The sequence below is a fragment of the Orussus abietinus genome, unplaced genomic scaffold (genome assembly GCF_000612105.2).
Source record: "Orussus abietinus isolate OABI.00-Male unplaced genomic scaffold, Oabi_2.0 scaffold237, whole genome shotgun sequence".
Classification (NCBI taxonomy): domain Eukaryota; kingdom Metazoa; phylum Arthropoda; class Insecta; order Hymenoptera; family Orussidae; genus Orussus; species Orussus abietinus.
In genome coordinates this window covers 107,263-135,157 of record NW_019394386.1, presented here as the reverse complement: position 1 = coordinate 135,157, position 27,895 = coordinate 107,263, and the positions used below count along the sequence as shown (strand labels likewise).

The 27,895-nt window shown below is 36.6% G+C and overlaps 1 protein-coding gene across 2 annotated transcripts; it reads right to left on the bottom strand.

The window, feature by feature from the left end:
- Positions 1-14: 14 nt before the first annotated feature.
- LOC105703874 (tetraspanin-9) lies at positions 15-27,895 on the bottom strand. 2 transcript variants are annotated; one of them, XM_012432612.2, is made up of 5 exons: positions 27,794-27,895; positions 12,834-12,946; positions 6,983-7,174; positions 6,712-6,894; positions 15-3,471 (listed from the first exon to the last, which is right to left on the bottom strand). In XM_012432612.2, exons 2-5 carry the CDS (start codon positions 12,894-12,896, stop codon positions 3,139-3,141), a joined length of 771 nt encoding a protein of 256 aa, XP_012288035.1. In that variant the 5' UTR covers positions 12,897-12,946; positions 27,794-27,895; the 3' UTR covers positions 15-3,138. The 2 variants fall into 2 exon arrangements, with proteins under 2 accessions (XP_012288035.1, XP_012288034.1); XM_012432611.2 differs by lacking the exon at positions 27,794-27,895 and adding an exon at positions 27,340-27,574.

Here is a 27,895-nt window from a genome sequence, read left to right as displayed (position 1 = left end):
GCGGACATGAATGCCTCCCCTGCAGATACGACATCGCCTGTGCAGGATCGGGGAGCATCGATGTCTCCCAGTGTACATGCGATGTAAAATAACGCATAGTCAACATTCAAAATGACGCGTTTCAATCATTCTCTTGATAGGACTTACTAAATAAATAATATTTTTAAAATCATGCATGGAACAAGGCAATTTAACCCATTACGATCAACATGAAACAGTATTAAAGAAATTGGAATATAAAGGCAACAAGGTAATAAAGAAAAATCATTAATAATCCAATTTTTTAAACCTGTAGATAAAAAATCCTCACTTTTGGTCCACTAAATTTCCCATAAATAACGTTTACTTGTCGATAACTATCAAAATATAAGGTCAATATTAACATGCACAATTTTTTTAACATCGCGGCGGGTTAAACGTGGTCAATCAATTGACGCATTGTTACGGCAATTATCAGCAAAGTGGACTCCCCCTCCGATTTCAATGATCTTAAAATATGTTATTATGGGCATTTTCATACAGTACGTCATTTTTTATTGTAATATGTAATGTAGGGTTAAGGGTAGTTTATGGAAGCTGAGCTCCCCAACTCCCCCCGCTTTAAACATAACCGAAACCTTTCTACGAAAAATAAATGTGTTGATTTCTAAGCAATTTTTACATTTTCCACCTATTTCTAATGTGTTTACATTCCATTTGATACATGTAACAACAATGAATTCTTGTGTTATAAATACTAATCGATTACATGAATAAAACGTTAAAAATGCCCTTGAAAAAATGCCCTTAATAACACATTTCAAAGACATAAATCCAAGTGGGAGTCTGTTTGACCGATAATTGTCATAATTTCATTACTATATCTATCGGTAAAAGTAAGCTACATAAATAGTGTATTAAATGTATCGACTTTATACACGTAGGCGCTCTTTAACCCTAACTAATAATTCACGGAAATGTTAAATATAATATTCGCTGCTTCACTTGTGGCAACTAATACCAGAAATTATACCGACGTATTGTAACGAATACTTTGGAACGACCGTATGAAATAGATGAGGAACACAACTTTAATTTGTGTACTACTAGATGTTAGAATTGAGATTGCAACCAATACCGTACTTTAATAATCAAACCTTCAGTCATAATATTTACAAGTTTATTCTGTCCGGTTCTTAAACTTCTTAATCCCTGTTCAGAATTCGTTTTTGAATTTGTTATTAGCATCCATTTTACCCAAAAATTGACTACATCAAAGATGATAATGACAATATTCACATTTTGTTTTAGACCGATTTTAACTAGAGATACATTATCAAGAACTGTGAACTACCACTTTGAAACAAAATACTGTGCACGTATCCCCAATGAATCTGTGAACATCACTATATTCCTGAAAAAAAGACAACACCTTTTTGTTCATTTTAAGTCAACTACATACTGAAACCTGTCCTATGATTAACATGATTTATGAAAAAATAATTTCATGACTAATATTATGAGTAAAACTTTAGGAAATAGCTGGTTAACAGATTTGGCGCCAGGAAAAAATAACAATATAAATAAAATTATGTGGATTATACAGGTCGATTACTTAATACAAAACCAAGCGGTAGAGATTCAATAATATGCTGAATCTGCAATTTCCTTCCAACGACAATTCATTAACACTATTTATATAAACCAAGTATTCACGGGTACGTCTTGCAGGCATTTAAATATACATCTTCGGAAAAAGAACTTAAATTTCACAAAATAACTGGCAGTTCAACGGAAAAACTCTGCCTTTGCAATACAAAACGACGTTGATAAAAATTTATTCGGAAACTTAATAATCAGTCGGCTGGATAATGTTCCAATTCTCAGATAAGCTAAAGAATCTGTATTATTGTGCCATTGCTTATGCTACTGCATATATTACAGGCCCACACATCCCTATGTCGACAATTAGGAATTTAATAACGTATATTATGACAGGTGAAAATCAAGATATTTTCGGCGTCAAACCACCGACAATTGTGACTGTTTAGCGTATCCAAAAACCCACACAAAAATTGCACTGAATCCCAGCACCTAAATGCTGGTACATTGTTCTCCATGAACATTGTTCTTTTAAAACAACGGTAACTATGGTTTTTAGCCAGCAAACAATTCCCTTTGCCCTAAACGTCAGATCTTTCAACACTAAAAGTACCGAGCTCAGTAAAAATGACTGGTTTCAGATAGCCCACCACAGCCAAAAAAAATTCCCCGGTAATTCCAGTGTTAATCATACTGTCGGTTCAAAATTCTCTTCCATCCCTCCAATCGAATCTATTCACAAATTCTGCAACAGAGGCCCCCTAAAATGATTTCACCACGTTCTGCGCTCATCTGTACCATCTCCCAAATTTCTTATTACATTTTAATCGCCGCCACACGTGCAAAGTAAAATTGCACCAGGTGACATAAATCACCAAAACGCTAATAACACTTTTACATGAACTGCAGTCGTTCGTGCCAATTCTGCAACAGAGGACCCCTAAAAGGATTTTACCACGTTCTGTACTCACCCGTACCATCTCTCAAATTTCATTTTACATTTTAATCACCGCCACACGTGCAAAGTAAAATTCCACCAAGTGACATAAATCACCAAAACGCTAATAACACTTTTACATGAACTGCAGTCGTTCGTGCCAATTCTGCAACAGAGGACCTCTAAAATGATTTCACCACGTTCTGCACTCATCTGTACCATCTCCCAAATTTCATTTTACATTTTAATCGCCGCCACACATGCAAAGTAAAATTGCACCAAGTGATATAAATCACCGAAACTCTAGTAACACTTTTACATGAAATGCAGTCCTTCGTGCCAACGGTAACCACGATACTCGGTCATTAAAGATCCGACCTTCGAAGAATTACAGAACCTCGGCATTAACAGTTTATTGCGGTAATTCAGGAGAACATTCTCTGGACTCTCATTTGCCGTCATACGTAACGTGTCCCTAGAACGGAACCACGTTGAAAATTGAATCTTACGATCATATAAACCCGCCTTTTTCAGGGTATCACGAGACAGAAGCCCCTTCAGCTGATCGAGGATCCCGCCGAGGGTCTGAAGACCCCATAGGCCAGGATCCTCGAGTGATCCTAGGTCGTCGTATCGTAACTCTTGTACGTGTGTGACGACCGTTTGTGTCTGACCGTACAAAAAAGGATCATGCTGGCTATCAGCCCGAAAAGCTGAAGAAACGCCACGACGAGGCCTACGGTCCCGACCACGTGAAGTCTCGTCACCAGCCACATTTGTATAGCCGATGAACATCCATCTTTGTACCATAATTCCTTGTTACGCCCTTCGGGGTCCAGCCGTCCACAGTATCGCTCTCTTTTGATGCAACAAGAATCGGGAACTCGATCTTCTGCCGGCCAGGCCTCGATCTGGAACCAGTCGGTGTAATCCCGGACACCGCAGCAATGGAACTGAAACACGAAAGATGACTTAGTCGTTCGGCAAAAGAATCACTTTTTCAGATCAAGCAAATCGTAATCCAGATCCCAATCCAATAGGAACCAGTCGGTGTAATCCCGGACACCGCAGCAATGGAACTGAAACACGAAAGATGACTTACAAGGAAACATCCCCAAGTGTCCGCCTCCGATCTTATTCAGTTTCATATATGTTGAAGAACACAAAAATCTAAGAGTCACGTGTTTTTTTATATCTGCAATGGTCCACATTTAAGGGGTGAAACAACCCCCCAAAGTTTAGCGAAAAATCGATTTTTTAAATATTTTTCGTAGGAGCAGTGGAGGGATTTCGACGAAACTTTGCATAAACGTATTCTGTATAAGGACGGTGACAACACGATATTGTTCCGCAATGTTGCACCCCCTCAAAGGGGGGGAACTACCCTTCAGGTGACATTTTTTTGTAATATCCATTAAACAAGCACTCCTACTTAAGTTCCACTTACGCGATGTGATTGCTCGCAAAAAATTAAGAAATACGTGTTTTTTGCTTTTTGTCAATAAATATTTAAACATCAGAGGCGGACACTTGGGAATGTTTCCTTGTTAGTCGTTCGGCAAAAGAATCACTTTTCCAGATCAAGCAAATCATAATCCTACCGACGGTCATTGAACAAAGAATAATTCTTATTCAAGACATGTTGCATAAGAGCGGCTGTGCCGGAAATTGATGATCACCTCTCGTAGAATTAACTACTACTTAAATGTTGCTTAATCGTCCGTCTTGTACGAGCAAGTGCGAAGGAGAAGGAAGTCATTCGTTTGAGAGTAATTCTCAAATCTTCGTGCTAAACTACTTTAATACGAAGCTCCAAATTTGAGAAAGGGATGAATAAATACCATTTATGTAGAATTCATTAACGTTAACTCACGTAACAAATACTTGCGATGTAAGTATAATTCTCCTTTATCCCGATTATTCATTCCTGTACTATTTATGTAATATGTATTAAACTATTTTACGATGCAGGGCGGTACGAGGATGTTATGACACATCTGTATGATAAACGAGTAAAGATTTTTCAGAAACTAAAAATCTTGACCTGGAATTTTTAACTTTAAGTGGAGTTTTCATATCGGACATCATCGAACCTACATAGCTGTAAATACTATGAGTTTCTCGCTCAAAAATGTATTTTAATCAGAATTCAAGGCACGTAGAACATATCTTTATGATAAACGAGCAAAGATTTTTCAGAAACTAAAAATCTTTACCTGGAATTTTTAACTTTAAGTGGAGTTTTCATATCGGGCATCATCGAACCAACATAGCTGTAAATACTATGAGTTTCTCGCTCAAAAATGTATTTTAATCAGAATTCAAGGCACGTAGGACATATCTCTATGATAAACGAGCAAACATTTTTGAGAAACTAAAAATCTTGACCTAGAATTTTTAACTTTAAGTGGAGTTTTCATATCGGGCATCATCGAACCTACATAGCTGTAAATACTATCAGATTTCAAGACACGTAGGTGACAGAACGGCGGGAAGAAATACACATAGTCGGATGGGAAACCGCAAGGCGCTCTCCCCGAATCTGGAACGAGGAAATTGGAGCGGTCCGTTCGTACGGAACGAACGGAAGTTTAGAAACCCTTTCTCTCTCCTGTTCCTCACAGGAAGTCTCTATGTCTGAGCCGTTTTTTCCATCCTGCGCTTATCCAAGTCGTTAACCTCGAAAAGCTTTCAGTAGCGGAAGTCGTCCTTTTTTTAAATGATTTGAAAAAGAAGAGACTCCTCCCAATGCGATGAGTAGTGATTCCAAAATCAATTGTATTTTTTTAAAACCGCATGTCAAAGTTTAAAAGTGACAGACACCTTCTGATGCGACAGATATTTTACATCGCCCAATTAAGAGGATACTTAAACTATTGCTAGCATAATGCCAATTTGCAATATTAAAGATATGAATTCAATCTTCATGGATCATCTTCGCACGTGACTATAGTTATTTCATCGTGACACGTTACTCTTTAACTTGAGGTATTCGAAGTTCGAAAAGACATCACGTGTTTGCCAGATTTTTCATCCCCTCCTCATTACGTATACACAATATCAAGCTGACATTTCTAATCATCCGTATCCTTCTTCGGTACTAGACATCTGTGATGAGAAATTTAAAGATAGTGCTGATAACGTATTAGCGTTTACTAAATAAAGAAATAGCATGAATAAAATGCATGCATAAAATGCATTTGCCAGATTTTTCATCCCCTCCTCATTACGTATACACTATATCAAGCTGACATTTGTAATCATCCGTATCCTTCTTCGGTACTAGAGATCTGTGATGAGAAATATAAAGATAGTACTGATAACGTATTAGTGTTTACTAAATAAAGAAAAAGCGTGAATAAAATGCGTTTGCCAGATTTTTCATCCCCTCCTCATTACATATACACTATATCAAGCTGACATTTCTAATCATCCGTATCCTTCTTCGGTACTAGAGATCTGTGATGAGAAATTTAAAGATAGTGCTGATAACGTATTAGTGTTTACTAAATAAAGAAATAGCGTGAATAAAATGCGTTTGCCAGATTTTTCATCTCCTCCTCATTACGTATACACTATATCAAGCTGACATTTCTAATCATCCGTATCCTTCTTCGGTACTAGACATCTGTGATGAGAAATTTAAAGATAGTGCTGATAACGTATTAGTGTTTACTAAATAAAGAAATAGCGTGAATAAAATGCGTTTGCCAGATTTTTCATGCCCTCCTCATTACGTATACACTATATCAAGCTGACATTTGTAATTATCCGTATCCTTCTTCGGTACTAGGGATCTGTGATGAGAAATATAAAGATAGTGCTGATAACGTGTTTACTAAATAAAGAAAAAGCGTGAATAAAATGCGTTTGCCAGATTTTTCATCCCCTCCTCATTACATATACACTATATCAAGCTGACATTTATCCTTCTTCGGTACTAGAGATCTGTGATGAGAAATTTAAAGATAGTGCTGATAACGTATTAGTGTTTACTAAATAAAGAAATAGCGTGAATAAAATGCGTTTGCCAGATTTTTCATCCCCTCCTCATTACATATACACTATATCAAGCTGACATTTCTAATCATCCGTATCCTTCTTCGATACTAGAGATCCGTGATGAGAAATTTAAAGATAGTGCTGATAACGTGTTAACTAAATAAAGAAATAGCGTGAATAAAATGCTCAACCTCTGTGTGTATGTGGTCCCAAACTGCAGGTAACGTTCCTGGTTCCCTGGTAATGTTGTAGTGTTTTTCTATTCCGAAGAGTAGTTCCTCCTTCAAACTTCTGCCGAGATGTTCTCTGAATATGAAGGCTAACGTGCCCAGCATGAACTCGGCCAAGAACAGCAGTATTACCAGGCTGAAATACTACCAGAGGAACAGAGACCAATTCATTCGAACTCGAGAGTTGAAAGATCAGGAATATAATTATGATAATTATTTCATGAATACAGACCGTGATCAGCATACACCTGGACTGAAACCATGCGCCGCAGCATCCAAAAAAGGCGACGACAAATGTCACGCATCCAGTTGCCAGTAACAACGAATCAGCTGATGCAAAACTATATTGCGGGACCAGAGTGGTATATCCAGAATAAACCAATCGCAGCCAAATACCAGCTCCCAAAATCCCGCAGGCGCTTAACTGTTGAAGAACAAACATTTCTGTTAATCACAACGCATATTAAATAATGACTTTTTAGCATTCCACAAAAAGGAAGGAAATGATATATCGTAATAAGTGGAAACATGGAGATGATACTCCCAGTGTCCCCAGTAGCACAAAATATTTCTCCTACATTTTATAAATATTTACCAGACATTTGAAATATTTGCAAAACGTTTACTTCAGAATATTATCCCTATAATATTTATATAATATTACCTCCATGTGTTTTCATAATATTTTTCTACCAGATGTACGAAACATTTCGATTCATTTTAATACAAGTATTTTTTAAATATTATCTTCCGAATACATTGCAAACGTTTTAAAAATATTTAAAATTAAATTCACACGCTTTGCTCCCATAATGAAATAGCGGAACGGAAGTATTAAAAAAATTTATCGTATTTTTTGCTACCAAATGAAGTGTCCGATAATAGTCGTGAAGTAAAAAATGTATTTTTATTACGTGTTGATAAATTAAAAAATATAATTTCTCTATATGTTTAGAAATTATTGAAACTAAATATGTCATTGAGATTTTCAAGAAATATTTTAAATATCTTCGAATGAAATCTACAAGAAATCTTAAAAACTCTATCGCTTGAGATATTTAGCAAAGATTACAAAGAAATATTTAGAAATTATTCTATGCTACTAGGGGTATGGTGAAATTAACGCATTGTTTTATATACGGATCAGTCATTTAAAATCACGAAAAAAAGTAGCAGAATTTCGAGATATAAAATAATCGCCAAATGCAGTCACACACAATTATTGTGTTAACCACATTTTTGAGTTGAACCAACTCATTCATTCAGTTCATTCAACTCAATAATGAGTTGGAATAACCCATTTTAAGTAGAATCAACTCTTTCTTTCTCAGTGCATACATTCGAAAGCACTATTGTTCACAAGTCAATTGCCGTATCATTACGACTGGTAATTAATCCAGTTGATTCTTTTCCAACCCTAGCTTCCTCAGAATGCTAAAAAAAAAAACAATTCAAACGATTTGGACATTACATTAAAGCAAAGCTCTTTTCCTAGAAGTTAGTTAAATAAATTAAACTGAACGAATATATTCGTCTCGAGGATATATTTTAAAAAAAGTCAGACAATCATTCGGTACCTTGATTATTGACTTTATTTACCAATCAGTGTCACAGCTGATAATAAAGTATATGTCTCAAGGATATATTTTAAAAAATGTCAGACAATCATTCGGTACCTTGATTATTGGCTTTATTTACCAATCAGTGTCACAGCTGATAATAAAGTATACGTCAATGTTTTACACATTGATCAAGGGACTGATGATATGGCACTTTCACCCTACAGTTTCGAAATTATAATTCCTACAAGGTTATACCATTTATGCCCTGCTACACAATTTCCGAACGGTTAAATGTACATGATATGCAACATGTTCTCGCAAATTGGTCTTCGGTCGTTCGAGCCATACTGGTTCCCTCCGTAAAAACTTACTTAGCCGAGCCCGACAAAATGGGACATGGTTAATGTTATTTATTTCTGTTACCTTAAATCTTTAAACTAAACCCTAGTAGCATAGAATAATTTTTAAATATTTCTTTGTAATCTTTGCTTAATATCTCAAGCGACAGATTTTTTAAGATTTCTTGTAAATTTCATTCAAAGATAACTGAAATATTTCTTGAAAATCTCAATGACATATTTAGTTTCAATAATTTNCCAAGTCTTTCGTTGGGCCTTCGAATCTTTTATCATTTCATATATACACCAGTCATATCGTAACATTACTTTATGAACTCTTGAAATAGTTACCGTAAGGCGCATGATATTTCCTCCTAACTAGAAATACAAAAAAAAAATTAAAAAAAATACATTAATCGTCATCGAAAGTAGACATTTTCATCAATACCAGGCTTCCTGTACCACGTTCTCTGTACATATTACCATGAACATCTAATACATCCGTCACGGTACATGCAAATGTTATCGCTGCCCCGATTTCGTAGGCTTGAGCAGTTTCCATTGCAAATTAAGCATGAATACCTCCAATATGGAGGTACTCTAGAGAATCGAGATCCATATGGCAAACTAACAACTGAGAAGGGAAACAATGGAGACTTCATACGTTCTGTTCTCACGAGTACCGTGGATGTGAACCCTGCCGGAAAATAATCCGGAAAATTGACGTAATTAGATAGGTCGAGAGATAGCGAGAGAAAGAGGCGGATTATTATATAAATTCCGCTTTAACGCGCACTCGTAATTTGGTAAGTAAAAATTTCTATAAAGTCTCGCATGCACCAATGTGTTCATAGACTCAACGTTCCTTTTTTACGTGTTTCTTACGTACCCGTAAGAAACAATGAGCCAAAGAAATAATGATACTCACTTCACCTTGCGTGTACGTGCTCTGTAGAACAAACGGATATTGTCTGTTATCAGGTGCAATTTAACGTTAGGTGTCAACTAACGCGATTTTATCGAGAGTATAAAGTGGTACATTGAAGTTCTGATGTACTCGCATATCGTTTGCACGAAACGATTCCAATGACCGATCGTGTAAGATAGTTTGTAGTGTTAGAAATATAACAATGTGTGTTTTACATTTTAAAAAATGAACTATAAAAAACTGTTTACTGTTGTATCAAATTAATTATTGACCCTAATGTATGTGAAATCCATGCCCTCAAATAAATTGTTGTAATATGGTAAAATCTAGATTAAACAGTGAATAACAAAGATAGATGGGTAGGTTAAAGTGGTCTAATGTTCGTAAATACCGGAACAGCAAATGTACCTGAATCATAAGATTTTAGAACACGTACTAACACCAGTGATCCTAAGGGGAGAAATGTAACTCGATTATGCAAAATGGCCACGCTTAAAATATGAATCAGATATGGTACTACGAGTGGTGCAAACATAAACACAGTCGACTTATGTCAGCAGTCTTGTCGTTTTTATTTATTAGTTATTTTAAGACGTTAAATAATAAGTACCTCGGTGGTTAGTAAATGTACTCTGATTATCGCGCAAGTTTCCTTTAGACGACATTACAACGACCATTTGTGTAAGTTTAATAGTGTCGTACTTTTCCGCAAGAGTCGCTGGTGTTATCGTTGGCTAAGTTGGCAACGAAATGTAGGATTACTTTTATATGGATGTGGGAGTTCCTTATGCTACCTCATGGTACGGACATCCCACGTGCTCGACGGGTGCAACGAGTCTGCGTCATACGTCGCATGTCCACGACTGGATCGTGTTACGCCAGACCGCTAGAATACGGAGGATGCTGCCAAACCGGAAGTTTGCTTCTTAGATTATGTTAATCCTTCTCGATGCACCACCTCCCGTTGCACTCCCTTAAGGTGAAGTGAAACCCCCATCAAATCAGTCGATTCTAATACAACACTTTTTTTTAAGGATATTCGACCAAACTGTCCGAAACTTTGACACATCACTCCTGATCATCTAAGAATTGTCCTGGCATATTCAAAATTTGGATTTTTTAACAAAATTTTTTAACTTAGCCCAAACCAGAACCAAGATGGCGTCGAGCTCTGATATTTCGATCAATATACAATTATCGAAGGCTCTGATATGAGAAACGAAAGGGTCAGGACAATTTTACGACAATTTAGAACACTCTGGTAATCGATAAACTCGCATATGAACGGGATAAAGGCAAAAAGAGTGTTGTATACGCTTCTATGCTAAAATGATGGGAATACGAGGTCTTGGCGTGAAAATTTAATTGACCTGGAAATCACAGATGGCACAGGGGGTCCCTCTGCAATCAATTAGGGCCCCAGAAAGCACGAATCCAGAGGATTTCTGGAGTTTTACTTTGATTTCTTTATATTTATTGTACGAAAACGACAGGTGGAGTATGCCATTTGGTACAATACCCAATATAATTCGACACAGCTGTCAATATAAAAACGAACGTCGGCAACGTAGGTATTTAGAAAAATCTTCCTTAAGGTTCACTTCACCTTAAGGTGAAGTGAAAAACACCGAGGAACTTGATCGACGTTGATAAAGAAGATTTTTCTAAATACCTACGTTGCCGACGTTCGTTTTTATATTGACAGCTGTGTCGAATTATATTGGGTATTGTACCAAATGGCATACTCCACCTGTCGTTTTCGTACAATAATTATAAAGAAATCGAAGTAAAACTCCAGAAATCCCCTGAATTCATGATTTCTGGGGCCCTAATTGACTGCAGAGGACCCCCTGCGCCATCTGTGATTTCCAGGTCAATTAAATTTTCACTCCGAGACCTCGTATTCCCATCGTTTTAGCATAGAAGCACATGACACTTTTTTTTGCCTTTATCCCGCTCAAATGCGATGTTCCATAAGGTCCGTCAAACTTCGTCCAGAAATCTAATTACTTCTCTAATAAGTTGTTCGCGAAATTAAAGTCAATTTTAAAACACAATTCTACTTAAGTTTAGTAACTATCCGCCGAAGATGTCATTCGCAAAACTCCCTGAAATGAACATAAGATCAGCGCTATCGTGGAACCATTAATTTTAATCCAACTCAGTTCAGTTACGATTCGTTTAATCGTTCCGGTTACTCATCACTGTTCCTGACCATCATCGTTATGGCTCTTCTTCCTTTAGTCTCAATGACGCACTATGCGAATCGCATCGTACCGAATAACACTCTAGTATATCCACCGATTATTTTTAATCCACACCGAGAGATAAATGCATCGTGCCATCAAGGGCGTTTTAAGGTGAAGTGAAACACGCCGAGGAACTTGATCGACGTCGATAAAGAAGATTTTTCTAAATGCCTACGTTGCCGACGTTGGTTTTTATATTGACAGCTGTGTAGAATTATATTGTATATTGTACCAAATGGCATACTCCACCTGTCGTTTTCGTACAATAATTATAAAGAAATCAAAGTAAAACTCCAGAAAGTTCTGGTCTGGGTTATGTTTAAAAATTTGTTTGAAAAATCCAAATTTTGAATGTCAGGCCAATTCTTAGATGATCACGAGTCATGTGTCAAAATTTCTGACAGTTTGGTCGAGTACCCTTAAAAAATAAGTGTTGTATTCGGATCGACTGATTTTAAGGGGGTTTCACTTCACCTTAACGAGTCTATTTTTACGCTTACCACCAACAATCGGTAGGAACCAGTTCAATTTTACGGTTCGGATGAACCGTACAATTTTTGGATATTAATGAAGGAATAGAATGTCTTTCTTTTCCCGCAATGTATCTGAATTAACCTCAAGAATGTACAAAATTAACACGAAACAATAATTCCTAAGGAAACATTGCTTCTCGTATACCATTCGAGCAATACATCGCGGAAAAATCTGCTAAAAAATGTCGAACCTACCCTAATAAGTATTATATAAGTTACTTTTTACTATAAAATTGCATCTTCAATGACTCAGTACGTAACAGTAGATAAGATGCCCAACAATGAATAAATTATCCACTGTATACAACAATATATAAGGTTAAAGGCGTTTCAAGTATCCTTTTTCGCTTTGTTGCGATATTTATACGAAATTACATATTTATAGGGCTTTGTAGGATTAATTTCCTTTCACTGGAAGATCAAGACGGTGGATGTGATCCATTAGTATGCATCGAAAGGGAAGAATTACGAACCCAGATTAGGACGTTGAGGGAGCAGAAGACGTGCCTGATGCACGTGTATCCTGTGCGGCCCATCGTGGAATCCGTCGAGGTGTTAGCACACCGAGTGGATCTGCCGGTGTTTCCTAAGGAAAAGAAATAAATTAAACACGAGGTACGCAAGACGAAAGTAAACGGCTTGTTGCATCCCTTTGCACCTGCCGTCAAACTAATAACAGTATTTAAGGCACTGTAAATCTTTCCCCTAAACGCGCGCGAGAAATGCCCAAATGGGCCTTAATAAAATAACATTAAGTCCGCTAAACTCTATCACAGAAGAATATAAATATACATTAAAATGTGAAAAAGATGCCTCGCAAAGTCAAATAATAGTCAAAGAAATAAATTAAACACGATGTACGCAAAACGAAGGTAAACGGTTGTTGCATCCCTTTGCACCTGCTGTCAAACTAATAACTAATAATATTTAAGGCACTGTAAATCTTTCCCCTAAACGCGCGGGAGAAATATCCAAGTGGGCCTTAATAAAATAATATTAAGTCCGCTAAACTCTATCACAGAAGAATATAAATATACATTAAAATCTGAAAAAGACGCCTCGCAATGTCAAATAATAGTCGAGAGGTAAATCTGCAGAATTTATATCTCATCAACTGCTTTATTATAAATAAAAGGAGAAACTTCAGTATTTTGAGAGCATTGAATAGTTTGTGGAGGACAGCTGAATTTAGTATAAAATGTGCACATTATTATAGTGCCGATATTAACACAGTAATAGTATTATATTTTACTATATGCATACGTAATGAAACATCTACATGTAACACTACATTTACAGGGTCTTTAACGAATATTAGATAGCAACAAAATCTGCACTATCGGTATATCCGTAAATTTGATATTAACAATTACATTTCTTCCTTTGTCATTCTTAATATCGATCGAAATGATTAACAATGCATTAACAGTTATAGTATAACTTTCTTTTCAATCCAAAACTGGTCAAAATGACTGGTTGATAAATCTAGGGATACTTGACATGTTGATATTTAAAACTAAACTCCGTTTCTGTAAGCCACTCGATACGCGACATGACTGGATGCAATGACTGACATTGTGCTTATAGAAAAGTTGATTCGCATCTTGAAAGGTGTTAAATGTCTGGTTATAAATGTTTATTACCATTGTACATACGGTACTGTCCACTGACTAAGATTTAAATTACCTAGCCTTTTTTTCTGGCAATGAGGTAATCAACATCCGTACGCGGATATTTTTTGTTTTGTTTATTGCACTTGAAAGTACACTTTTGTGTACGGTCATTGAACCTTCCGACAAGAACTATCTTTGCCTCCTTCACAAGTCCGATACCTCCTTGAAAATAACACCCTTTCACGTAACGATGGAAAGTGATGGACACGAAAAAAAGTATTGCCATACGCGATACTGTAGACTAACTAACCATTTACAGAAAATGACCGAATAACGAGAGTAATAACCGACCTAGTAGACTTCAATGTAAATCGAGAAGTACCTAATCGTGTATAAGAAAAACCAATTTCTTATTGAAACAAACGGTCGTAAGTACATACTTTATTGCCCACTTCTTGTTCAATGAATTTCCCAACCATGCGATATTTCCACCTAATAACTAGTCATGCGACACGTGACTGTATCTTGCGCAAGAATCGATAAAATAGACTGTTTGTTGCCCGGTAGTGATTGCAAAGCTACTAAAAAACCCGATGACCAGTTCCCGCCACTGCATCTTCAACTTCCATCCAAGACGTTTCTTGGACGACAAGAAAATGTCCTAATTTCGCGTCAACCGTTACGTTCAACACCCTGTACAACATTCCATTGTTACGATAGTACCCAGGCAATCCACTTCCTTTTAAACTAGCCGAACTACGTCGACCTCAAAAACCCTGTAACAGAATTACCTAACTTACACCCACGGTTCAAACTTACACCAGACTCTCCAAAACTAGTTAAATCGATAACAACCTGCAATTCTAAAAAATATAACATTCGATCGTACCATTACTCTACGAAGAACTTAATCTTGTGCCAGTGTCTAACTGATATCGTGAGAAGCATGCGACATAAACAAATCCCTCGTTATTACTAAACGTCATTAATCGCCAAAATCACCACCAAGTGCCGACTAAAAGCCGTAAAAAACTCAAAGTACCCATTTGCATTTCCATTGTTACGATATTACCCAGGCAATTTACTTCCTTTTAAATTGGCCAAACTACGTCGACCTCAAAAACCCGGTAACAGAATTACCTAACCCACACCCACAGTTCAACCTTACACCAGACTCTCCAAAACTAGTTAAATCCACAACAACCTGCAATTCTAAAAAATATAACATTCGATCGTACTATTACTCTACGAAGAACTTAATCTTGTGCCAGTATCTAACTGATATCGTCAGGAGCATGCGACATAAACAAATAAACATAAATCCACATAAATCCCCAACAACCTGCAATTCTAAAAAATATAACCTTCAATCGTACCATTACCCTACGAAGAACTTAATCTTGTGCCGATGTCTGATATCGTCAGGAGCATGCGACATAAACAAAACCCCAAACAAATCCCTGGTTATTAATAAACGTCATTAACCACCAAAATCCCCACCAAGTGCTGACTAAAAGCCGTAAAAAACTCAAAGTACCCATTTGCCGAGGTCAGCCGTGTCCTTTAGATGCGCAAAAGACGCTCAACTTATAGCGCCGTTGATCGTCCAGCGGAAGTTACCGCCCGATGGGACTCCGAGTGGTCCAATCGGAGGCGACGTGGCCGCGCATGCGCGACATGACCCCTTCGAGGGTCCTGCGCGGCGCGGCTGGCACTATCCGCGAAAACCCCTCGCGAGGCGGAGGCGCGCGAAGATGCCGGTGACGATATACGACGCGCGTCGGCGGTGACCCAAACGCGTGGGCAGTCGTGCGAGCGTGGACCCCGAGCGACGAACCTCTCACCACGGAGATCCGCTTTGAAGTGCCGAGTCGAGTCGGCCGCGCCGCTCGATTGGCTCGGATCGAAGGAAGTTCCTCGGGCCCGCGCGGGCCCACACGGGGCCTTCTGGGTCCTCTAACGGGACCTGGAAGTCACGCTCCGGCCTCGACGGACCTCACCTACCAGGGCCCGCTGGCCCCAGGTGGTGGGGCACCGCTCGCGACGCGCTTCTCTTGCTGTTTGTCTCCTTCGTTCCTCAACGGCTGCTCGACCGAAGAGTTACCGCCCAACCGAAAGTTTCCGCGTCACTCGAGGGAAGACGCGAACGAGTTCTTGGCCATTGACATCTTGTTCTTCAAACCCTGATTATCGATTAAGTCCCGGAATGACGGCCCGCATCCGTAAACATTGTTCAATGATGGACATGAATGCCTCCCCTGCAGATACGGCATCGCCTGTGCAGGATGGGAGGGCATTGATGTCTCCCAGTGTTCAAAAAGCCTGTCGCTCCATCCAAGTGTATGTTTATAAAGCTTCGGAAGACTAATTCTTTAAGGTGATACGAAAGGGTATAAACGCGCGCGAGAAATGCCCAAATGGGCCTTAATAAAATAACATTAAGTCCGCTAAACTCTATCACAGAAGAATATAAATATACATTAAAATGTGAAAAAGATGCCTCGCAAAGTCAAATAATAGTCAAAGAAATAAATNAATATTTCGAAAACTTACCTCTAAACTAGGCGCGCCAAATAATTTGAAACTTTAGCACGTGATTATGGAGATCCTAAGGAAAAATGCGATGTTCGTGAAATTTCATTAAAAAAAAAAAACTATTTATCCCAGACCGGAAGCAAGGACACATATTTTTTGTTAAAAAATGAAATTTCATGCAAAACGTCCATTATCAATACTCAAAGCGTTGAAATTGCTTTTGAAAATTGAGGAATGGATCATCTTCGATTTACGGTATTTTGACATAAGACAATTTGGAAGGATAGAAAAGATAATACGGATTTTGGACGATTAAAACTATATCGAATTGCGAAATTGAATTTATCTGTAATAGAAATAAAATACAGAGAAAAATGATATGATGGCGTTTATTTTTTCAGTAGATTTAAATTATCGAATATTAGAATTAATATTGGTAAAAAAGTGTCCTGGGTGTCTTAGTTCGTTAAGAAATTCTTGATTGTTGCGAAGTGATACGATACACAAGGGACATCTTAAGAATTTGTCATTGGAGGATTGAAGAAAAATTTTAAACAATACAACCTTATCTTGTTTAAAATAGTGAATATCGAAAATTGTGAAGGGGTACTGTATTTTTTATCATGTAACCTTTCATCATTGTACTTGTCAATAGTAATTTCTAAACTAATTTCAGCTTAACTATAAATGTCAGTGAAATTGTATCTAGTTGCGTACAAGTGAAATATTATAAAGGAAATAAAGCATTTGAGCTGCTTATACTTAAATCGACCACTTAGACTTTAATATCGTAAATGCCACGGAACTTGTCGTGATGTAATTATTACATGAGTGAGACTTGGAATATAATCGTCACTTTACAGTCCGTGCTAGATATTCTTGAATCAAAAGGCACGCGGGTAAATGCCTTGCCTAGAATTGGTATGAAAATGACGTTTTGTTCAGGAAATGACAATCTTCGTTACACTTTGCATAACCTAAAAATTTATCCCTAGTAGCATAGGATAATTTCTAAATATTTCTTTGTGATCTTTTACTAAGTATCTCAAGCGACAGATTCTTTAAGATTTCTTGTAGATTTCATTCGAAGATATTTGAAATATTTGTTGAAACTCTCAATGACATATTTAGTTTCAATAATTTATAAACATATAGAGAAATTATATTTTTTAATTTGTGAACGTATTAAAAATACATTTTTTATTTCACGACTATTATCGGACACTTCATTTGGTAACAAAAAATACGAGGAATTTTTCTAATACTTTCGTTCCGCTATTTTATTATGGGAGCAAAACGTGTGATTTTGATTTTAAATATTTTTAAAACGTTTATAATGTAGATAATATTTAAAAAATACTTGTATTAAAATGAATCGAAATGTTTCGTACATCTGGTAGAAAAATATTATGAAAACACATGCAGGTAATATTATATAAATATTATCAAGATAATATTCTAAAGTAAACGTTTTGCAAACATTTCAAATATCTGGAAAATATTTATAAAATGTACGATATTCGTTAAATATATAGAAAATATAGGAGAAATATTTTGTGCTACAAGGGATCCTTCATATTTGCCCAATTATATAACTTCCTTCTAGTTTAATGTACGGCGAATAATAAATGCGGAACCACGCATGAAAGGGCGACTATCGACGGCATAGTTTTGCATTTGTAATATCAGTAAAACTTTAGATATCATTCAAGCAGACCCTGACCATATAGAGGTAACGCGGTCAATTGAGAATGCAATTTCTCGCAGTTTATTTTTCAGAACGACACTGAATGCATCTTGAATTGAACAATTCTAGATAATAGGGTCACGGGCACAGCGAACGAAAAAAGCCACGGCTTGGAAAGTCGTTACTTCGAAAAAACATCAGGTACTTCTTGTCGGCATCTTTTTCAAGAAATCTCGCTGCATCCGATTCGTGGCCACCTGGAGGATTGCAACAATCCTTATTTTATCCGTTACACCCTCAATATCCCGGCAAATCACGTGCAATCATGGTAATCGAAATTACAACTATTCGGAATCCGATATTCTAAATTTAATGATCCATGAATATTACGAAGAACAATTCACCTAGCAATTGTACGTGCAGGAAGAAAATGCGCATTCCGGGCTCTATCATGGATCAAAGGGTTTTACTAGCAATAAGTAAACAGCAAAATCCAGGATTTACATGGCAATTTTTACCGTATGCTGCAGCTTAATAATTCTTTTTCCTTTTCTTATAAACAGATACCCTACAGCCCCTCGTGCTTTAAATCCAAATAATAAAATTCCTACTTATGATCATTCTTCCCGGCACTTCAGCCATTGCTTCCGCCTAGATACTTTAAGATGGAAATGTTCGAATTTCACAAGCAATATCACTCGGCCATGAAATTGCGGTGAGGAATCTACTGTGGGGTGTGGCAATGCCCTGAAAATTTCGCAGGTGGCTCTGTGCGTAATACACGTACATTGTCATACATAGGCCTTTGTGTGACCCCGAAATTATATTATCTTAAATTATCAGGATTGGATCGTGTTGATTCGCCTTATCTAAATACTGTGTGTATGACGTTCAACTTGTGCTGAATTTACCACTACTACTTGGCATATGGTTCTCTCTATTAAGCGATAAAGAGATTAACTATCAAACGATTGATGGTACGATATGCTAAAAAAGACTGATCACAAGCGCAGTGGAAATAAAAATTAAATTATAACGTTGAATAAACATTTAGAACCAACGCTTCAAACATAAAGGAAATGTATTTCCTTTTATTGGACGGTAACAAAACTGAATTTTAAGTGGTTGGCAATGCGTTGCTCTAAAACATAAATTACAGACGCGGGAGCAATAAACGCAAAAATAACATGAAAACATTATTTCAGTCTACGAAATATTGGATAAAAATATTAACAGGAACGTGTCGAATAGGACAGGATTACATAGAAGTACGTTATTTAATAAAATAACACCGTACCGAAGACATGGAAGGATAGCATCATTACAAACACGAGAAATGTTTGTAATATTTTCGTTCCGCTATTTCATTATGGGAGCAAACCGTGTGATTTTGATTTTAAATATTTTTAAAACGTTTACAATGTATTCGGCAGATAATATTTAAAAAAAAAATACTTGTATTAAAACGAGATGTTTTGTATATTTGGTAGAAAAATATTATGAAAACACATGGAGGTAATATGATATAAATATTATAGGAATAATATTCTAAAGTAAACCTTTTGCAAATATTTCAAATGTCTGGTAAATATTGACAAAATGTACGATATTCGTTAAATATATAGAAAATATAGGAGAAATATTTTATGCTACTAGGGATATATATAGATCTTCTCATTATTTTTATTTTAAACAAACTTTCGTTCCAATAAAGTGATAAGGAAATCAGAGAAGAATATTAAATAATCAGTCTGGAGTAACGGTTTTTTGGATCAGAGAATCCGAATTCTAACGCGTTTGTTACACAAATACGAAGGCGTATTTGAGGTACCATATGCCAAGTCTAATCGTACACGAAACCGGATACGTTCTTCTAAAAACGTACTAACATGGCTAATAAACGCTGAAGAGCGTTCGTAGGGAGCTTGCATACGGTCCCCTTTGACTTCCTGCCAATTGCGGGCAATTTGCAATCATCTATGATCCCCGCACGTTACGCCTCGGTTCACCTCGGTGTGGACGGGACCTAAGAATTAACACGGTCCCTAGTTCATCGAAACATCCACGAATTGCCCCTGAGACCCGCAACGTTCGAATTCCCATGAGCAATTGACATATTCATTCCGACAACGACTACAAATTTATTTTTATTTACAAATTTACCTTTGGGTATAAATGTTCCACCAAACACAATTACGAAGGAACAGCGCGCTGTCGAAAACTCACCACAAATCAAATAAAAAATAAACCAAACGATAAAAAAAAAAGTCAGACCGAACATTTCACAATTTCCATATTTTTTCTTTCAGCACATTGAAAGCCGAGCCAAACATGTTCACTAAAATATGACGAGCAAGGGAATTACATCGCCGAAACGAACTGCCCCTGTATAAACGAATTACCCCTGAGACCCGCAACGTTCGAATTCCCATGAGCAATTGACATATTCATTCCGACGACGACTACAAATTTATTTTTATTTACAAATTTTGCTTTGGGTAGAATGTTCCACCAAACACAATTACGAAGAACAGCGCGCTGCCGAAAATTTGCCACAAATCAAATGAAAAATAAACCAAACTCCCATGAGCAATTGACATATTCATTCCGACAACGACTACAAATTTATTTTTATTTACAAATTTACCTTTGGGTAGAATGTTCCACCAAACACAATTACGAAGAACAGCGCGCTGCCGAAAACTCACCACAAATCAAATGAAAAATAAACCAAACTCCCATGAGCAATTGACATATTCATTCCGACAATGATTACAAATTTATTTTTATTTACAAATTTTGCTTTGGGTAGAATGTTCCACCAAACACAATTACGAAGGAACAGCGCGCTGCCAAAAATTCACCACAAATCAAATGAAAAATAAACCAAACGATTAAAAAAAAAAGGCTTAGACCGAACATTTCGCAATTTCCATATTTTTTCATTCAGCACATTGAAAGCCGAGCCAAACATGTTCATTAAAATGTAACGAGCACCATACGACCATACACAAATTCATCAAAATGTGCCTAAGATTTATCATCACCTAAATTGCGAATTACACTTTATTCGAGAAATAGCATTTTATAAAACTTATCTAGTTCATGACAAATCGCCTTAGCAAGGCCCAAAATAGGTCATGGAACTCTTTCGCACATCCATATTTTACAAACGATAAGTCCCTTAAAAAATACTTGTAATAAAATGAAACGAAATGTTTTGTATATCTGATAGAAAAATCTTATGAAAACCCGTGGAGGTAATATTATATAAATATTATCGGGATAATATTCTAAAGTAAACGTTTTGCAAATATTTCAAATGTCTGGTAAATATTTACAAAATGTATGATATTCGTTAAATAAATAGAAAATATAGGAGAAATATTCTCTGCTACTAGGGCACTATTAAGGCATCAAATTTATAATTTTCCTGCAACCTTATGCACTAAAAGTGCATGAATTTTTTTTTTTATTTACAGTGTATACCTTCATCCTCCTAGCCGTATTATTATCGGAGTCCATTGCGTTAATCAATTTCTGAATGGCATTCATTGATTTACGATTGGCTGTTCCAACGCGGCCGTTCAAGGATCGACGCTACGCGTCGAGTGATTTGATAAAGTGGTCGATCATTTGAGAGATCGAGAGAGCAAAGCGACTCGCACGAGATCCGAAGCGAGTCGGATGGTCCAGATTAGATGGACGATTATGAGTTTAGTTGATGAACACCATTGCGCAACGCGTGCATTCTTCTCCGCGCAGACTTACGCAACTCGGGCCATGCCCACGCGATATCTCTGCTAACTTTTTTAAAAAATTCTCTCTTTTCACTTTCATGGCCATTCCCAAATAGAAATTCATTATCATCATATGATGAGGAAAATCGATTCACAAACAATTAGCAGATCATTTGCTGCATGAAATGTCTCCAACATATGTGCCCATAATTATGAAAGTGGTCTAAGTCATATATTTTTTGTTTCGAAATTACATTGAATTAATTTCGTTTGAAATAATATGGCGTGAAATAACTGATAAACTCATTTTTTTTTTTTTTAATTTTGACTTAGACCACTTTCATAATTATGGGCACATATGTACGCATGCTACGCAACAAAATTTCAAGAGAAATTCGAATTTGTCAAAAGTAGTTGTAGCAAATGTAATCATCGCATACTCGAGTCATATGTCAGTTATGCCATAATCGATATTTATGAAAATTTATGAAAGTGGAAATGGAAAATTGAACAGGAGCTAGAGAATCATTTCGTGAGATTAATCTACGGACATTGTATGAAGATAGTGAAGAATGCATATTTGTTGCAAAGCATATTTGTAGCATAGCAAATTTGTTGCAAAAGAAAAAGTAATAATTTCCAGCCACAACGAGAAATTTGTAGGACTTGTAGGATTAACGAGACTTAATCAGAAATAACGTCCTTTGTTAAAAGTGCAAATGCCAGTTCCTCCTTGAACTCCTAGTTTATTATTTTTATATTAACTAACTCTTTGAATGAATCGCGTGTGTCCAACCTTTTGCAAAAAAATTGCCTCGTTTTAACTTTCCCAGTCCGTTCCCACGATCGCACGTGTCCAGTATTTTGTTGTTCCATCAGTCAGATGATACGAAACGTATTTCTCGAGAGAAATGTCATTTGCCTCGGTTTCGTGAAAAATGCCCGTAATAATTTGCAAGGCTTGGCCTATCATTCTATCTCCTTGCCCGCCTTTTTCCTAGGAACGATCTTCTGGTGGAATCTTTCGACGACTTAATGGTCAAGGAACCATTAAACGGGAAGAAGGCCAGCAAGGAAACCGAGACCTCCTCGGAATTCGAACCCGTCCTTTTACCCTCTCCTATCCTGTCTCTAGACAATTGATTTCCCCTCGTGAGATCTTCTGCCATCGAGCAGGTGAATGAATCGATTGAAAACGAATGAATCGCGTGAGGACCAATTTTTAATTAAGCTAATTAAGGATGAATTTCTTATTACACCACGTTCGTTATTTCCTATGCGAAGCCCGATTGTTATTCATAATCATGGACACACCAGATCGAGTTAATTACATGGGTATTGACTACGCAATAATTCATGATAAAAGTACACGTGATAAGCCAACGTATATAGATATTCCCAAGTTAAATACCAATTTGAGGACTGTGAAAAGATGGTGGTGCCATTAACATCAATACATATAAAATAAATAAAAGTTGTTTAGCCTAATTACATGGATATTGACTACGTAATAATTCGTGATAAGAGCACACGTGATAAGCCAACGTATATAGATATTCCCAAGTTAAATACCAATTTGAGGACTGTGAAAAGATGTACGTATTGGTGGTACCATTAATATCAATATATGTAAAATAAATAAAAGTTGTTTAGCCTAATTACATGGATGTTGACTACGCAATAATTCGTGATAAAAGTACACGTGATAAGCCAACGTATATAGATATTCCCAAGTTAAATACCAATTTGAGGACTGTGAAAAGATGGTGGTGCCATTAACATCAATACATATAAAATAAATAAAAGTTGTTTAGCCTAATTGCATGGATATTGACTACGTAATAATTCGTGATAAGAGCATACGTGATAATCCAACGTATATAGATATTCCCAAGTGAAATACCAATTTGAGGACTGTGAAAAGATGCACGTATTGGTGGTACCATTAACATCAATTCATATAAAATAAATAAAAGTTGTTTAGCCTAATTACATGGATATTGACTACGCAAGAATTCGTGATAAAAGTACACGTGATAAGCCAACGTATATAGATATTCCCAAGTGAAATACCAATTTGAGGACTGTGAAAAGATGTACGTATTGGTGGTACCTTTAACATCAATTCATATAAAATAAATAAAAATTGTTTAGCCGTATTCTCTTCTCTTATTTCTAACTTCGAGATAACTGGTTTAATTTCCTGGTTTGTTACAGATGAACAATAAGGGCAAACGAGAGGTAGGAACAATATGAGAAGACAATAAATCAGTGTTCCTTCTTCGTTGACTTCACAGATAAGAAATTCAATTGCTTGAACTAAACCAGGTTCCTTGAGTAAATGTAGTTAACCGAAGCCGACGCTCAATCGTGTCCCACTTTGTTAATTGCAAGTGTTAACGACCGCCCGTTTTAACAGACTCGGTCCGCTTCAAGTGTAAAATTGCCGCAATTATATGAAATGCCGTATCTAGTTCGCCTCGTCAAAAGTATATAAGGTTTCATTGAGCCTTGTATATGTTCATTTTGAAAAATAAATGGCCGAAAGTAACAAAACAAATACCACTCTCGCCTCTCAAATCGAAATTTGTTCTGCTCGTAGACATACGTTTGTACTCTCATTTAACTGTAACGTCTACGTCAAAGTTTACATACAATTTCCATACGGACAAATTAAATTTTGCAAATATCTATCACACGATTTTACCATTAGTGCTACAATAATAATACCGTTCATTGTTTGATCTAAAATTGAATTTTTACAAGGATCATCTTCATTAATTAAAACACTCCTCGTAGCTGAATGTACCGTCCATATTGTATGGCAAACAATCATTGCTGTAACGATAGTCGGATCGCTAGGTACTGCAATTAACATGACTAACAATGTCATAAAAGTCCTGAGATTTTAATTAATTTTAAAAGAATTTTTTCAGCAAATTAGAATCGAAGGTCGTCAGAGCTGTGTGATATAGGCTAATTTGGAAACTAATTCCTTTCGCGCGTTGAAGACGACATCACAGTTAAATGTACACCTGTACAGATTGTACTGAGATTTTTATTAATTTTAAAAGGATTTTTTTCAGCACATTAGAATCGAAGATCGTCAGAGCTGTGAGATATAGGCTAATTTGGAAACTAATTCCTTTCGCGCGTTGAAGCCGATATCACAGTTAAATGTACACCTGTACAGATTGTACTGAGATTTTTATTAATTTTAAAAGGATTTTTTTCAGCAAATTAGAATCGAAGGTCGTCAGAGCTGTGAGATATAGGCTAATTTGGAAACTAATTCCTTTCGCGCGTTGAAGCCGACATCACAGTTAAATGTACACCTGTACAGATTGTACTGAGTGAATAGTCTTACCCGTAACCAGGTCACTAGGTACCGTAGTTACGTCAGTATTATCAGCCTGCAAATGTCACACAAGCGTCAAAAGCAATTCGAGTACACCGCACAAGTGTTAAGTAACTCGTTGATTCTACACTTAACTCCTATGTACAAGCGTTACAGATATCTTTACAAATTCTTGTGTGCGTTAACGTTAAGAAGCATAATGCTGCGATCCCTGCTAAATTGTGACATAACGCAATAATAAACAATGATTTTAGTCGTAACGTGTTATGACCGAAAATTACTGTCTTCCATGATAAATAAATCATTCCGTCATTGTTGATACGATTACCAGCAATAAAGAAGATAAGAGCACATTATGATAGAAATATGTTTCGAACGAATATTATGATAGAAATATGTTTCGAATGAACATTATGATAGAAATATGTTTCGAACAAACATTATGATAGAAATATGTTTCGAATGAACATTATGATAGAAATATGTTTCGAATGAACATTATGATAGAAATATGTTTCGAACGAACATTATGATAGAAATATGTTTCGAATGAACATTATCATAGAAATATGTTTTGAATGAACATTATGATGGAAATATGTTAACGTTAAGAAGTACAATGCTGCGATCCCTGTTAAATTGTAACATAACACAATAAGAGACAATGATTTTAGTCGGAACGTGTTATGACCGAAAATAACTGCCTTCCGTGATAAATAAATCATTCCGTCATCGTTGACAAGATTCCCAGCAATAAGGGAGATAAGAGCACATTATGATAGAAAATATGTTTTCTTCGGCAGGAATCGGGTATTCACGTGATAGATACAATTTCAGTATCAATGCAAATTTATGGATACAAATGTTAAACGCAACTTGATATAGATACCACATTTCAATGCTACATTTTGAAAGCAATAGTAATTACTTTGAATGCCTGTACCTCAGCTGTAACGCTCATGGCCCATACCTTATGTACTGCCATTAAACATTATCATCATATAAAAACATTATAAACATTAAGATATAAAACCTTCTCAAGAGGTCGAGACATAGTCTTTTAAAAAGTACCTAAGTCAATAAAATATATACATTCGTATATTTTTCACAGCACTATCAATGATATTAAATTTTTTTTACAGAAGAATTTTTGGCCTGCGTCTTAAAATCTTCTTGTACTTCGTTAATTGCAGTTTCGTCGTTGACGCATAGGACGATTCGTGCAAATCTCTCGCAATTACGCCCTCCTCCGTGTTTACATGTTTATACCGTTCCTTTTTCTTCTTCGCGCCGGAACAGAGCCACTAATTGTTTCGTTTTCATGCTGGATAGCAGAAAAATGACGAGGGGCAGTCGTGAATGACGGCTTGCGGGTATCTTTGTGATGTAACCGCGTAATTTTATCCATGTGCATTGGCGAGATGCAATGCCAGCACGAACGTTAAATGCAAGCTGGACATACGACAGAACGGCACGATTCCAGCGAATAAATTCCCATATTCAATATACAATATTCGAGTTTGCCCTAGGAAATATGTCTTGGAATAAAAAATTCCATAAGCACGTCCAGACTTCATTTCTCGACGTACCATACCGGAGAGTTACATATTAAATTGAGCGCACACTTGCGCCTTTCATTCACAGAAGCAAGAAACTTTACCAATCGTTTATCCAGTACGAACATATTTCTTATCATTTCTATACTCACAATAGCAATTGAAAGCCTACTAAAAATCTATCCAATAATAAACCCTCAAAACCAGTAAATTATCTTTCGAGTTTCCCGAAGAATTTCCATATTCTCACGATATACTATCTTATTATATTTAAATTTAATGCATTACTATGAATTAATAAGACCTACCAAATAATAAGAGTACCAATACGGAAATATCTTTCAATACTTCAGTAATAATTCCCACGCGGTATAATATTATTTGTTTTAAAATGAGTCGATACGTACACACGAGTACAGATGTAAATAGTATAATATCTCACTATACGCTCGAGGAATGTATAAAAATGATTGGAAATAGTATTAATTACCATGAGGGATCCCGTGATATTTTCTCTTCATCTCTTCTCTCATGGGAGAAAAAGATTAATCCCCGTCAAGTTTTGTCCCAGGATTTGTCCAATTAGACGAGTGCGTGTTTAAATGCCACGATTTTAAATCCTGTCAGAGTGCGACCCCTTCGATCGCGCCGCGCCTGTCGCCTGAAGCACTTAACGCGTTGAAGGCGACAAAAAGGACTGACGATTATCGTGGCACTTCGAGCAGAAACGAGTCTCACGCTTATGATGATACGATATCGCAGCCGGTTAAATAACAATATTACCAGATAACAGCGTGCCGGTTTTAGGCCCGCGTTGCGGTATTCGAACGGCAGGGGAAAATTGAACATTTTGACTAGGCCCTCTGATGGATTTCCTTCTTCGAATGACTATATCTTTAAGAGCGGAAACTGGACAGGTTAAAAAGTAAAGTTACTCGACTTACCGGGGGATTTCTGAAGCACCAGGACACACCACGGCAAGGCCGCCACTCGTCTGATCACGAGATGTTCATTGAAAGAGGAGTTTACGATCGCGACTGAATCGC